A 15518-nucleotide genomic window follows, 5' to 3' on the forward strand; every position below is an offset into this window, starting at 1 on the left:
ACATAACCCAGAAACCAACCCCATTAAGAAAGTATCCAAAGTAAATAAGCTTACAAGACTGTAGACAGGTAACCAGAGACATCAACTGGCAAATAAGGAGAACTACAAACTAAAAAAAGGGAAAAAACTGTGTAGTTACAGAACTTCTAAATGGTGGGGAAGTCAAGACAGCTGCAAGATAGAACAGACTGTTCTAAACTTGAAATTAAAAATTACAGGGTAACCTCAAAGAAATGATAAACCTTCACATCAAAATAAAGAGGATAAGGACAAATATTTAGCAAATGATAAAACAACAGTAATGAAGGAAGTGATAACATGATTCAGAAACAAAATGAGCTCAGCACAGAAAATTATATGGAACAAATAAATCAGTAACACCATGAAGAAACACATAACAAAATGACAGCAACAAATTCATACTTGTTGATTATCACACTGAAGGTCAATGGATTAAATGCACCACTCAAGAGATGGAGAGTTGCAGACTGGATAAGAAAACAACCCATCAATATGCTGTCTACAAGAGACACACCTTGGACACAAAGACAAAAACAGACTAAAAGTCAAAGGTTGGAAGAAGATGTATCAAGCAAATGGCAAATATAAAAGAGCAGTAGTGGCAATATTAATTTCTGATCAAATTGACTTTAAGACAAAAACAATCATAAGAGACAAGGAAAGACATTATATAATGATTAAAGGATTGACAGAACAAGAGGACATAACTATAATAAATATCTATGGACCCAATGAAAGAGCCCCAAAATACATAATCAGACTTTAGCAGAAATGAAAAGACAAATAGATGACTCCACAGTCACAGTAGAAGACTTTAATATACCACTTTCAATCCAAGATAGAACAAGTGGAAGGAAACTCAAGAAAGACGCAGAATAACTAAACAATACAATCCACTAACTTGACCCTGTGGACATTTACATTCAGTCTGGAATTGAACCACTCCTGTGGCTTCCAGCCAAATAAAAGACAGGCATATGAGCTGAAAATTTACATTAGGTAGATATACTCATTGGGGAGATCAATCATGGGAGAATAGAAGGGCCCTGTATGCACAGGGAGACAGCTAGGGGGCAGGAGTGCGTGGCAGGGAAGGACACAGGGAAGAAGTAACTATGGGGAAGAAGTTGGAAAATAGCTGTGGCACTGAAAAACTGCAGTCAATACCATGAGGGAAAGTGTATATAAACTGCTGTATGGATAATGAATGTGCTTTATAAACTTTTGCCTAAATCACAATAAAAAGTAAATTAAAAAAAGACATCTACAGAGCACTTCACCCAAAAACCACACAACATACATTCTTTTCCAGTGCACATGGAACATTCTCCAGGATAGACCATATGGTAGGCCACAAAGCAAGCCTTAATAAATTTAAACACACTGAAATACTGCAAAGCATCTTCTTAGATCACAATGCTATATAATTAGAAATCAACAATGGGAAGATCAACGGAAAAAGAGCAAACAAATGGAAAGTGACTAACATCATCCTTTAAAATGACTGGGTGATAGAAGAAATAAATGAAATTAAAAAATTCCTTCAATGAAATGAGAATGCAAACACAACATTCCAAAATCTTTGGGACACAGCAAAAGCAGTAATGAGAGGCCCATTTATAGCAATAAATGTACACATCAAAAAACAAGAAACAGCCAAAATCAACACCCTAACCCAACATCTCCAAAAACTAGAAAAATATCAGCAAGAAAAGCTTACAGTCATCAGTATAAAAATAATAAAGTTTAGAGCAGAAATAAACGAAACAGAAAATAGACAACAGAAAAAATCAACAAGACTAGAAGTTGGTTTTTTGAAAAGATTAATAAAATTGACAAACTACTGGCAAATTTAAAAAGGAAAAGAGGGAGAGAATACACATAACATGAATAAGAAACAAATGAGGTGACGTCACAGTAGAAACAACAATAATTAAAAAGATAATACCAGTATACTACGAAGAAACTATACTCAAAAAATTTGGAAATCTAGAAGAAATGGACAGATTTCTAGAAGCATACTACTTACCCAAACTAACAGAGACTGAGGTGGAACACTTGAACGGACCCATAAAAAAATAACAAATTGAATGCCATAATAAAATTACCAACAACAAAAAAAGTCCTGGCCCAGATGGTTTCACTGGTGAATTCTACCAAACATTCAGAGAAGAACTAACACCAATCCTACTCAAACTATTCCAGAACATAGAAAAGGATGGAATTACTTTCAAATTCATTTTATGAAGCAAGCATAACCTTGATACCAAAACCAGGCAAAGACACTCCAAAAAGGAAAGCTACACACCAATATTCCTCATGAATATAGATGCAAAAATCTTCAACCTAGCCAATAGACTCCAACAACATATCAAAAAAATAATACACTATGATCAAGTGGGGTCCATATCAGGTATACAAGGATGGTTCAACATTAGAACAACAATCAACATTATCCAACACATAAATAAAACAAACAAAAAGAACCACATGATCATATCAATCAATGCAGAAAAGGTATTTGATAAAATCCAACACCATTTCCTGATAAAAACTCTCAGCAAAATCGAAATAGAAGAGAAATTCATCAACATAATAAAGGGCATACATGCAAAACCAACAGCCAACGTTATTCTCAATGGAGAGAGACTGAACCATTCCCCTCAGGAACAGCAACCAGACAAGGATGCCCTCTATCTCCACTTCAATTCAACATTGTATTAGAAGTCCTAGCCATGGCAATAAGGCAAGAAAGGGAAATCAAAGGCATGCAAATTGGTAAGGAAGAAGTAAAACTATCCCTATTTGCTCACGAGATGATCCTACACATAGAAAACCTAAGAGATGCAGCAAAAAACTACTGGAACTAGCAGAGAGATTTAGCATAGTGGCAGGATGCAAGATCAACATACAAAAATCAATCTGATTCCTGTATACCAGCAAAGAGATTGCTGATAACGGAAATAAGGAAACCAGTACCGTTTATAGTACCAAAAAACAAAACAAATTCAAACTCACTGCCGTGGAGTTGGTCCCGACTCATAGAGACCCCTTCTTGTGTTTCCGAGGTGGTATCTCTACAGAAATAGATTGCCCAACCTTCCTTCCGAGGACTGCCTGGTGGGTTTGAACCGCCAGCCTCCTGGTTAGCAGTCAAATGCCTTAGGCACTACGCCACCAGAGCTCTTTAGGTGCCCTGAAACATTAAATGCAACACTCCACCAAAGTAATCGCAAAACCAAAAAACAAACCCACTGCCATTGAGTTGATTCCGACTAATAGTGACTCTACAGCATAGAGGAGAAATGCCCAATAGGGGTTCCAAGGCTGCAAATCTTTACTGAAGCCGACTGCCTCATCTTTCTTCCGCGGAGAGGCTGTTGGGTTTGAACCACCGACCTTCTGATTGGCAGCTGAATGCCTTAACCACTGTGCCACCAGACCTCCGAAATAATTACAAACTGCACCCATAACTTCACGCAAACGTTCTGTTCCAGGAATTCCCTCAGTTACAAGACAGATCTTGGATCAGCGCATGTACTCACAAGTACTACAAGAAAAACGCAGAGGATCTCTTCTCCGGTACTGACCATCTTAATGTAGGAAGGAAGCGCATAATCACAATTTGTGCGCAAATAGTATCAGGGCAAAGGCAGGTACACAAAGTTGCAAACTGTCAAAATCGTTTTGAAGTTCTTAAGAATTCTGCTATCTGGGGCAAAAGGAAAGGGTTCAAAAACCCAAACCCAAACCCACAGTCATCCAGTCGATTCCAACTCATAGCGTCCCTATATTACAGAGTAGAACCGCCCCATAGGGTTTCCAAGGTTGTAAAAATCTTCAGATAAACAGACTGCCTCATCTTTCTTCCGCGGAGCGATTAGTGGGTTCGAGCTATCACCCTTTTGGTTAGTAACCGAGTACTTTATCCACAATGCCACCAAAGTAACCCCGTAATCTCCTTTCCGCGTGCTCATGGACCGTGGAAAACAGAACTTCATTGGTTTACCTGTTTTCTATTTCAACCGGATCCGCGTCGGGCGGCTGCACCTTCACTTTCACCTCAGCCATAAAGATGCAGTCCTGGACCCGTGCCGGGAAGATGAGCACCAACTCCCGGAATAGGAAACCGAGGAACCCAAGAAACCTACTGAAGACAGCGGCCGGCCGAGGGCAAAGGGCCTTCTTCCTTCTGTCGCAGCCAGTCCTTCCTTGTCTGTCGGCTTGAGGCGACCAAGCTCCGCCTGCTCCACCTCACTCGCGTCTCCACATCTTGCTATGCTTGTTTTCCAGAATGTTAATGCTTGTCGGACGAACGAGGCTGATTCCTTCATTTTATGTTAGGACATCACCTTTAACACTCGCCAACCTCTGTGAAGGCATATACTCGGACGCCTATGGTAAAGCTCGGGAAAGGAGCTCTAGGTTGATACCAATGTCGCTGCCAAGAAGCGGGGGCGGAGCTGGTTACTAGGAAGCTGGTTTCTGCCAATCACCTGCCCCGCTCTCAGTGGGCGGGACGTTCCTCGCAGCGTCTGTGGTAACCCGGGTCGCAGCGAAGGAGCCGGAGAGAGGAGGTGAGAGACTAGACAGTCTGGGGCCGTGGGCGTTCCTCGAGGGGTTACTAGAATGGGGGCCGAGCGGCCGAAAGTGGAGGAGAACCTTCCTCACTGCAGCCAAAAGGATGCCGGCGTTGTGGGCTGCAGCTGATGGGTGGGGGCGGGGACTGCATGGGGTACGGGATCTGGGCGGTGAGAGGGGCTCGGGGCGGAGGGAGTTGGTGGGTGCTATTGACTCGGCGCCACCGCCCCTTGGGCTTCGCTGGTTGGCGTCCCTCTGGATCCTGTTGGCGTGAACCATGCTGCAATAAACTCCCAAGGGCAGCTACTAGTGCTGTGCGCGAATGAATGCCTCCCCAACCATTTTCATTTTGGGCGAATTTCTCAAGGATTTTTGTTTTAACTCCCTCTCAATTGAATAGAAATGTGAGGATGGACCTGAGTTCTCCCCCACACCTCCCCGTTAGACAACAACCCTTGTATCGGGCGCAAGCACCGTTTATCAGTGTCTGCAATTTAAATTCTCGGTTTCCACTGTGGAGCTAAGAATGCATTAAATTCACCCCTAAAATGTAGTTATCCCAGTTTTGATAGGAACTGTGACAACTCAAGCCTGCAAAGATGTTTAGAAGACCATTTGCTGCAACCAGAACTAAAAAGAAACTAGAAAATGCATAATGCCTAACCACAGTTGAAAAATAAGATTATATAAGTACATGGGAAACTGAATAATCAAGTAAGGGTGCAAGAGGTAGGCTGTAAAAAATGATTGAATATATAGATTATAATTGAATAAAGCTGATGAATCCACAATCATTGAATTTTCAAAAGGCGTGCATAGGTGTAGATGGTTGCTGTGGTATAGAGGTTGGTTTTATCTTCTGAAACCTTTTATGTTTAAAAAAATATGACACCCATCCAAGGAAAAAAGATCAGTAAGGCTTCCATGCTTGTAGTTAGTTATTTATAAATACAGTAGATGAAATAGAAGACTTTTGTGTTTGTTGGTTACTGTTCATATCCAAAGTTCTTTGTAGCTGAGTGAAACACTGCAGTCTTTCAAAAGTTTCTTTTTCAGTTTTCAAATGTGAGGACCACTGTATTGTCAACTACAGTGCTGAAGATCAGGCTTTCCCAAAGGTTGTTGTGTTAAGTGCCGTTGAGTCATCTCCAACTCATAGCTACCCTATGCACAGCAGAAGTAAACACTGCCCGGTCCTGCGCCAACTCTGTGATCGCTGCTATGCTTGAGCCCATTGCCACAGCCACTGTCAATCCATTTCATTGAGGGCCTTCCCCTCCTTCCTCGACCCTCCACCTTACCAAGCATGACATCCTTCTCCAGGAAATGGTCCCTTCTGAAAAGATGAACAGAGTAGGTAAGATGAAATCTGGCCATTCTTGCTTCCAAGGAACATTCCGGCTGTACTTCCTCCAGGACAGGTTTGTTATATCTTTTAGTAGTCCATGATACTTTCAGCATTCTTCGCAGCACCATAACTCAAAAGCATCAACTCTTCTTCAGTTTTGCTTATTCATTGTTCAGCTCTTGCATGCATATGAGGCAATTGAAAATACCATACCTTGTGTCAGGCACACCTTAGTCCTCAAGGAGACATCTTTGCTTTTCAGCACTTGAAAGAGATCCTTTGCACCTGATTCACCTAGTGCTGTACCATCATCTGATGTCCTGACTGGGGCTTCCATTGGCATTGATTGTAGAACCAAGCAATGTGAAATCTTTGACAACTCCAAACTTTCCTCCATTTATTGTGATGCTGCTTATAGGTCCATTTGTGAGGATTTTTGTTTTCTTTATATTGAGATGTAATCCATACTGCAGACTATTCTTCAGTCTTCATCACTAAGTGCTTCAAGTCATCTCACTTTCAGCAAGCAAAGTTATGTTGTCAGCGTATTATAGGTTGTTAATGATTCTTCCTCTAATCCTGATGCCACATTCTTCTTCATATAGTCCAGTTTCTCAGATTATTTGCTCAGCATACAGATTGAATAAGTATGGTGAAAGGATACAACCCTGACACACTCCATTCTTGATTTTAAACCATGTGATGTCCCCTTGTTTTGTTTGAATGACAGCCTCCTGGTCTATGTACAGGTTCCTCATGGGTACAATTATGTGTTTTGTAATTCACATTTCTTCTCAGTGTTACCCATAATTTGTTATGCTCCACACAATCAAATGCTTTTGCATAGTTAGTAAAACAGAAGTAAATATCTTTCTGGTATTCTTTTCTTTGAGCTAAGATCCATCTGCCATCAGCAATAAAATCCCTCATTCCACATCCTGTTGTGAATCCAGCTTGCATTTTTGGAAGTTCTCTGTCAATATACTGCTGCAACTGTTTTTAAATTTTCTTTAGTAAGATTTTAATTGCATGGGATATTAACGATATTGTTTGATAATTTCCACATTCTTTGGGATCACCTTTCTTTGGAATGGGTACAAATAAGGATTTCTTGCAGTCAGTTGGCCAGGTAGGTAGCTTCCAAATCTCTTGGTATAGCCAAGGGAGTGCCTCCAGCAGGGCATCCGTTTGTTGAAACATCTCAGTGGGTATTCTGTCAGTTCTTGGAGCCTTGTTCTTTGCCAATTCCTTCCATGCAGCTTCGACTTCTTCCTTCAATACCTTTGGTTCTTAATCATATACCAACTCCTGGAATGGATGAAGATCTACCAGTTCTTTTTGGTACAGGGACTCTGTGTATTCCTTCCATCTTCTTTTGATGTTGTTTCACCCACAGAATCTTTTAATATTGCAACTTGAGGCTTACATTTTTTCCTCAGTTCTTTGAGCTTGAGAAATGCTGAGTGTGTTCTTCCCTTTTGGTTTTCTAACTCAAGATCTTTGCACATTTCATTATAGTAATTAGTTTTTTCTGCTTGAGCTACTCTTTGAAATCTTCTGTTCAGCTTTTTTATCTTGTCTTTTCTTCCATTTGCTTTAGCTACTCTCCGCTCAAAGGCAAATTTCAGAGTCACTTCTGACATCCATTTTGGTCTTTTTTTCCTTTCTCATCTTTTTAATGACCTCTTGCTTTCTTCGTGGATGATATTCTTGATGTCATTGCACAATTCTTCTGGTTTTCAGTCATTGGTGTTTAATGCATCCAATCTATTCTTTAGATGATCTCTAAATTCAGTAGGGATATATTCGAGGTCATATATTGGCTCTCGTGGACTTGTTTTAATTATTTTCAACTTCAAGTAGAACTTGCATATGAGCAGTTGATTTGTTCCACAATCAGCTCCTGGCCAAAGGAATGGGTTCTAAATTACCATATGCCACACACAGAATTAGTTTCTGTTCCTCTGCTGTGATGACTTGCCCTAAAGCCAAAGGGGTTGTGTACTTAGAGGAGGTTGGAACAGGTGATGATGATCAAGTGAGAACTCAGATCAGACCCTTAGTGATGATCTCTGTTTTGTCTGATTCCTTTAATTTGCCATCCCTGTATCCCATTCATTCATGTTCTTTTCCCAGAAGTGAGGTGAGTATTCAGATAATCAAAACTCCACACAGATCTTAATAGCAAGAACACAGGTTAAAAATAATAGCTATTTCAATTAAAAATTGACTAATATTTGTAAGAAAGACATGGTTAAAGCCCTTGACTACTAACCAAAGGTTGGTGGTTCAAGTCCACCCATAGGTGCCTTGGAAGAAAGGCCTGGTGATCTACTTCTGAAAAATCAGCCATTGAAAACCCTATGGAGCACAGTTCTACTCTGACACACCTGGAGTCTCCTTGATTTGGAATCAACTTAATGGCAACTGGTTTAATATTTGTAGGTGATACATTAACAGCATTCTTTCTCTTTCTTTTTTCACTAGTTTTGCTGCTCATTAGATGAAATGTTTTCCTTCAACTTTTGTGTTCAAATATAATTACGCATTGGAATTTGTTTTCATCTGCTTTTTTTTTTTTTTAAATGTAAGGGAAAAAAAATGACTGCTGGTTCAGTGTGTATCCCTCAGATCATACCACTGCGAGTGCCTCAGCCCGGAAAATCCAAACATGAAATTGATAGCAACACACTTTTGGAAATTAAATCAGGTGGGAATCATATGTATTTAAAATTATTTAAACTAACATTGTCATACTCATTATGCTCATCTGGTTGTTCATTTACTTCTTTGCATGCTTTCTATAGTCATACCTTGGGAAGTTTGTACATCTTCCAGAATTTAGAACAGCATTGTACTTTGCTGGTTTATATATTTAAATTAAAACAGTTGGCTTTGACTAACTTTTCATTTGGGGAAGTACATCTTTCATCTATGCCTCAACTCACCTTCCCTAAGGTAAAATGTCCTGGTGTATCCCCATACTTTCCCTGGGTGCCCATTATTTTTCTAGGATGATAAATTTGGCCTGCTAACATTGGCTTGCCAATTAAACATGTTGGGAATTGAATCTTGGCTTTGACAATTTTTAATAACTTTAGACACATTACTTAGTCTCAGTTTTCTCATTGTAAGATATGGATAATAACTTTTAGAACCACTGTAAAGATTAAATGAGTTGAAATATATGTGAGATTCACAAAATCTGGCACACAGTAATGCCAAAATAAATCTTAAATAGTATTACAGGAATAAAGCAGTGAATGCATTTCCTGATAATACTTACAGACAGTCCCCAGGTTATGAATGTCTGACTTAGTACAACCCACAGTTACAACACAACCCCTGTAAAGCCTTTTATATTAAAAATTCAAGTATAGGAGTACCGTGGAGATATTGTGGATTCAATTCCAGACTATCACAATAAAGCGAATATTGCAAATAAAGCAAGTCATACGAATTTTTTGGTATCCCAGTGCATATAAAAGTTACGTTTATGCTATATTGTTTTAAATGTGCATAGTGGTATTATGGAAAAATTTGAAATATTATGAGAATTACCAAAATGTGACATAGAGACATGAAGTGAGCACATGCTGTTGGAAAAAATGGTGCTAGTAGACTTGCAGGAAGCAGGGTTGCTACAAACCTTCGTTTTATAAAGAATGTAGTATCTTCAAAGTTTAATGAAATGACCTGTACATACAATGGTTTGTAATAACATATAGTTGCTACTTTGCAATGCACATCAAAACATTATTATTATTATTACTGTATTATTATGTTACACTATTATTAGTATATCTGGAAGTGTTTTATGTGGATAGAAAGGTATACTATATACTATAAACCAAAACTAATATTTGACTTACAGATGTTAGATATGTACCCAGCTAACTGTTCTGACTTATGTACAAATTCAACTTAAGGACACTTAGGAATAGAACTTATTTGTAATCCAGGGACTGCCTGCATTCTTCAAACTTTTTCTGTGTGTGCATGCATGCATGTGCGTGCATACACACATAATTAAGAAGAAGAAGGAAAAATTTTGCTGATAAAACATATGGACTGATATCCTAATTAAAGTGTTGTTTTCAGCAGCGTGTATACTAAAATTGGAATGATACAGGGGAGGTTAGCATGGCCCTTGTGCAAGAATGACACACAAATTCATGAATCATTCCATATCATGAATGTGGCCCTTAGATACCCTTCAAGGCTAGAACTGAACTCATCCAGTGGCTCCACTTTCAGGCAAACAATACAGACCTATAAGGTGAACAGTAACACCAAGGAAGTATGCACTCCTTAGAACAACCATTCATATGAGATCAAAAGGGCAGCATTTGTCCAAGGATAAAGTTCAGAAGTCAGGAAGGGATAGGAAAGAATGATGAAATAAACACAGGGAGGTAAACACAGGGAGGAAGTGGGTAGAGTGCTGTTAAAATTGTGGGAGTTGCGATCAGTGTCATAAAACAAAATGTGTATAAATTGTTGAATGGAAAACTAATTCACTCTGTAAACATTCACCCAAATCACAGTAAAAAGTTTAAAAAAAAACTAAAGAGAATGATAGAAGAGGAAGCAGAAAAGAAAATACCCTTATTAACAAAACTTTGAGATTCTAATGATATGTTTTAATAACTGAAATATGTAAGAACTTTTTATTTGTATTTATGACTCCTGGCCTTCCTAGACCTAGCATTCCAATGAACGATACACTACTAACACTATGTCCTCTTTATTTTAAAAGCTAATGTGAGTTTTTTTAAATTCCCAAGCCAAAATAGATAATTTTTGTTGTTGTTAGGTGACATAGAGTTGGTTCCAACTCCAAACAACCCTTTGTCCAACAGAACAAAACATTACCTGGTCCTGCACCATCCTCACAATATTTGCTGTGCTTGAGCCCATTGTTGCAGCTACTGTATCTAATCATCTCAGTGAGGGTCTCCTTCTTTTACACTGACTCTCTACTTTGTCAAGCATGATATCTTTCTCCAAGGAATGGTCCTTCCTTGTAACATGACCAAAGTGTAAGAGACAAAAGTCTCTCTTGTTTCTAAGGAGCATTCTGGCTGTGCTTTTTCCAAGACAGATTTGTTCGTTCTTCTGGCAGTCCATGGTATATTCAATATATTTCCCCAACACCATAATTCAAATGCATCAGCTCTTCTATGGTCTTCCTTATTCATTGTACATCTTTGACATGCATATGAAGCAGTTGAAAATACCATGGCTGAGGTCAGGCACACCTTAATCTTCAAAGTGACATCTTTTCTCTTTAACACTTTAAAGAAATCTTTTGCAGCATATATGCTCAATGCAGTATGTCATTTGATTTCTTGACTTCTGCTTCCATCGGCATTGATTGTGGATCCAAGTAAAATGAAATCCTTAACAACTTAAATCACTTCCTTCATTTATCATGATGTTGCTTATTGGTCCAGTTATGAGGATTTTCATTTTCTTTATGCTGAGGTATAATCCATACTGAAGGCTGTACTCTTGATCTTCATAGTGCTTCAAGTGCTCTTCACTTTCAGCAAAATAAAAAAAATTAATATATGTGTATATAACTTTTAGGAGAAATTGAGTGGTTGTTGACAAATGATGATATGAATGATAGGGTGTCCAATTTTCTAATATTTAAAAGGTCTAATAAACAAAAATATTCCTCAGTTCAATAACAGAATAATAACCCAGTAGTGAAATGGGCAAAGAATGTAAAAAGAAAGTTTACAGGAAAGGACATGTACGTGCTTCTTTTTTTAATTTTTTGTTTGTTTGTTTTTGTTGTGTTTCCTTCCCTCCCCTCACACCCCTAATAACCAACAAAGAAAGTTTCCTTCCATGGACATATGTGTGTTTCTCAAGCATATGAAAAGATACTTCTACTCTCCTCTTTACCTGCTTTCTGAGTATATCTTATTCCCCCTTACCCTTCTTTATTTCCTTCTCTGCATTTATGCAAACTTGACAGCATGCATTTACTTGTGTGTTTATTGTTTGTATATCTCTTCTAAAACATAAGCTCTAAGAGAGCAGGAACTTCAGTTATTAATATATCCCCAGTGCCTAGAACAGTACCTGGCACATAGTAGGCAGTCAGTAAATATTTATTGAATAAATGAAAGGATATTGCTCAAAAATAAAAATTGTGACTTAAAACTGTGAGATACTATTTTTGTTTATGTAAGAAATTGGAATAATAATAATAATATAATAATAATAATAAGCTGATAACACTGTATGGGTGGATTGTGGGTAAACAGGTACTTCCATGCATTTCTGATAGGAGTGCCACTTGTTTCTTTGTCAATAGAGGACAGTTTGGCAATATTGATCAAAATTACAGATGCACATATCTGCTAAAATGGCATGGGGGGACAGCTTCTTCTGACCTCCTCTAATTTCATGAGGGGCAGAGAAAAATCACCATCAGCAGTCCTATCAGATGGAGGTCAGACATGCTGCCACCCTTCAACTTTTTTACCAGTTCTGACACAAACATTCCCTCCAATGGCACTCTACTTCTCTGCTGGGTTCTATAATTCAATGCAATGGCCACACAGAACTCACAAACTAAATATGATTATGTGGTTGTGGTGCAGTGAACTTCTTGGTATGGTTCTTTTGGCCATGGTCTTTGTGACTCCTATCAAATGACTAGATGAAACTATGCAGATGTGAGGTGACTGTGGCCTACCAAAGGGATTGGATAGCTTGCTCATAATGTAAATAAGGTACATGGCTCCTGTCAAAAAACAAACAAACAAAAAAACAAAACAACCTCACTGCTGTTCCGTCAGATCTGACTCATAGCAAGTCCTCCTTGGGTTTCCAAGGTGGTATCACTACAGAAGTAGATTGCCCCATCTTCCTTCCGAGGAGTGGCTGGTGAATTTGAACCACCAGCCTTCTGGTTAGCAGTCAAATGCCTTAGGCATTACACCACCAGAGCTCATCACGGCACCTGTGGGGTCATAGAAATAATGTGTATGGAATCCTAACATTGGGATTGGTCAATTTTTCCATCTTGCTAGGCTTAAAATGACCTATCCCAGAGTGGAAAAGGGGGCTCTCACCACCATCAAGATAGAAGAAGCCAGGAGTGGAGCATGTCCTTGACCTGAGATCCTTGCATGGAGATGGCAGAGACACAGCAGAGAGGTGGTGGCAGCAGAGGTAGCAGAACCAAGAAACTAGCACAAGACAGAGTGGCAGGCTTGCCAGGCCACTGAGTGAGAAAACTGAGTGCCTTTGGGCAGGAGGCTTGCTGGCAGAGTGGTGTGTACCTATCAGCATTGCTTAAAGAACTCCATAACCCTTGTCTGTGCAGGGCAGAAGCCACACTGAGAAGTAGAGCACCAGAGAGAGGTACACCTGTGGGCATGGCCAAGGGTAGGCTGTCCTGATGGAAGAATTGCATCCTGAGCATTCCTGAACCTGAGTTGTAATCTGTTGCTTACTTAGTAACCCCATGTTCTGGTTTCCTAGTACCACTCTGGCAAGAATATACCACAAATGGGATGGTTTAAACAAACAGGAGTTTATTCTTACAGTTTGGAGGCTTTAAGTCCAAGTTCAAAGTGCCAAGCTCCAGGGGCTGGGTGAAAGCCCCTCAGCCTTGGGCTTTAGCTCTGTCTCCAGCTCCCAGCCCACTGAAGCTAGAGGCTTTTCTTTACTCAGACAGCTGCTGGCTGCTGAGACTGAGAAGCCCAATGTTGACAAATAAAATGGCACAGTCCCAATGTTACCAAACCACACAGCAGGCCATTAATTTAAGTCCATTGTAAGTCCCAAGGTTGGCAGAGCATGGCAGGCTGCTGAACAATGACATGGCTACATGCAGGGTCCAAGAGTGCAATAAGCTAGAGACCATTCCCAAGGCTTCTCCTTATATACAGGAAGCAGACTACATCCCAAAGGCAGCTACTCAGCTGCTTGTGGTAGATCCCATCATGGCATTGGTTGCCAGTCTCATCATGGGGAATAACTACCACCAGCTGCCTAGCCACTCAACCAGGCCCAGCCAAGTTGACATACAAACATAACTACCACACCCCATAATTGTGAGTATTGTCTGTGAGTTTCTGTGTGGCCATTGCAAAGAATTATTGAATGCAGCAGACAAGTTAGAGAGTTCCATGGGAAGGATGGTTGGTATCAGAATTGGTGAAAAGTTTGGACAGTGGTGGCATGTCTGACCTCTATTACATAGAGATCAGGCTTGGGCTGATGCTTATGATGGTAATTCTGTCTTCCCCTTGTGAACTTAGAGGATATCAGAGGACACTGTCCCCACACCCTTTTTGCAGAGGTTTATTAGGGAAGTAACAGGTTACAATTCAGGATCAGAAAACAGCTCAGGATATAGTTCCTCAATCTGGAAAGCTACTTCTCAGCCATGCCACAGGCACTCTTCTCTCTGGCCTTGGCCTCTCCCCTGCCTGGGCTAGCATTACCAACTCTTTTAGCCTAGCCAATAGACACCCACAGAGGTACCCCACTCTGCTAGCAAACCTCCTGCCCGAAGGCACTCAGCTTTCTCGCTCCATGGGCTGGGAAACACACTGCTTTATCTCATGCCAGTCTGTTGTTTCTGGTGCCTCTGCTGTAATCTCTCTGCTCTCTCTTTGCCAAGGAGGTCTAGTGCAAGGATGGCAGGTCTAATGACACACTCTGCTCCTGGTACCTCTTCTGTCTTGATGGTAGTGAGATCTCCTTTTTCTGATTCTGGGATGGCTCATTTTAAACCTAGCGGAATGACAAAACTGACCAATCCGTGTGTCAGCATTCCATATTCCTTATTTCCATGGAGCTCTTGTAGCATAGTGCTTAAGGCACTTGACTGCTAACCAGAAGGCTGGTGGTTCAAACTCACCAGCCACTCCTCTGAAGGAAGGTTGGGCAATCTACTTTCGTAGTGATACTGCCTTGGAAACCCAAGGAGGGGTTGCTATGAGTCGGGGCCGACTCGACGACACATAACAACAACAACAACAAACCCCCACAAGGGTGCCACGTACCTTATTTACATTATTAACAATCTATCCAATCCCCTTGGTGGGCCACAAGCACCTCACATGGGAGCTCTGGTAGCATAGTGGCTAAGACACTTGCCTGCTAACCAGACGGCTGGCGGTTCAAACCCACCAGCCACTCCTTGGAAGGAAGGTTGGGCAATCCTACTTCCATAGTGATACTGCCTCAGAAACCCAAGGAGGGGTCGCTATGAGTCGGGTTTGATTCGACGGCACATAACAACAACAACAACCCAGTCATCTGGTGGGAGTCACAGAGACTATGGTTAAAGGAACACTGCTAAGTAATTCACCACACCACAATATCTTTTGACTCAGCAATACTGCTGTTGCATATTTGTTTTATGGCTATTCTTACAAAAAGAATTCTTTATAAGCTATTCATTATATGATTTCTAATAGACAAAGAAAACAACAACAACAAAAAATAGCCCAAATATGGGTTGATGATTTATGTTTTGTTTATACAAGAGCATACAGTGCAGTTATAAAAAAGAATGAGGACACTCTTTATG

The 15518-nt window shown here is 40.1% G+C and overlaps 2 protein-coding genes and 1 non-coding gene across 3 annotated transcripts in view; 2 read left to right on the forward strand and 1 right to left on the reverse strand.

Annotated features, from left to right (window-relative positions):
- POLR3F (RNA polymerase III subunit F) overlaps positions 1 to 4092 on the reverse strand; it is a 19580-nt gene extending 15488 nt beyond the window's left edge. The window contains exon 1 of the mRNA XM_007948208.2: positions 4031 to 4092. Coding sequence (XP_007946399.1) covers positions 4031 to 4092 — 62 coding nt within the window. The remainder of the gene's footprint in view (positions 1 to 4030) is intronic.
- A 4459-nt stretch (positions 4093 to 8551) lies between these two features.
- The window catches only part of DZANK1 (double zinc ribbon and ankyrin repeat domains 1), a 262593-nt gene continuing 255626 nt past the window's right edge, over positions 8552 to 15518 (forward strand). The window contains exon 1 of the mRNA XM_007948222.1: positions 8552 to 8660. Within this exon, the coding sequence (XP_007946413.1) occupies positions 8552 to 8660 (109 nt within the window). The remainder of the gene's footprint in view (positions 8661 to 15518) is intronic.
- On the forward strand, positions 10042 to 10145 carry LOC122150704. Its single transcript, XR_006163807.1, has one exon. It is a non-coding gene; the product is annotated as a U6 spliceosomal RNA (small nuclear RNA).

The sequence above is a fragment of the Orycteropus afer genome, unplaced genomic scaffold, assembly GCF_000298275.1.
Source record: "Orycteropus afer afer isolate SDZICR_OR568_19922 unplaced genomic scaffold, OryAfe1.0 scaffold00208, whole genome shotgun sequence".
Classification (NCBI taxonomy): Eukaryota; Metazoa; Chordata; class Mammalia; order Tubulidentata; family Orycteropodidae; genus Orycteropus; species Orycteropus afer.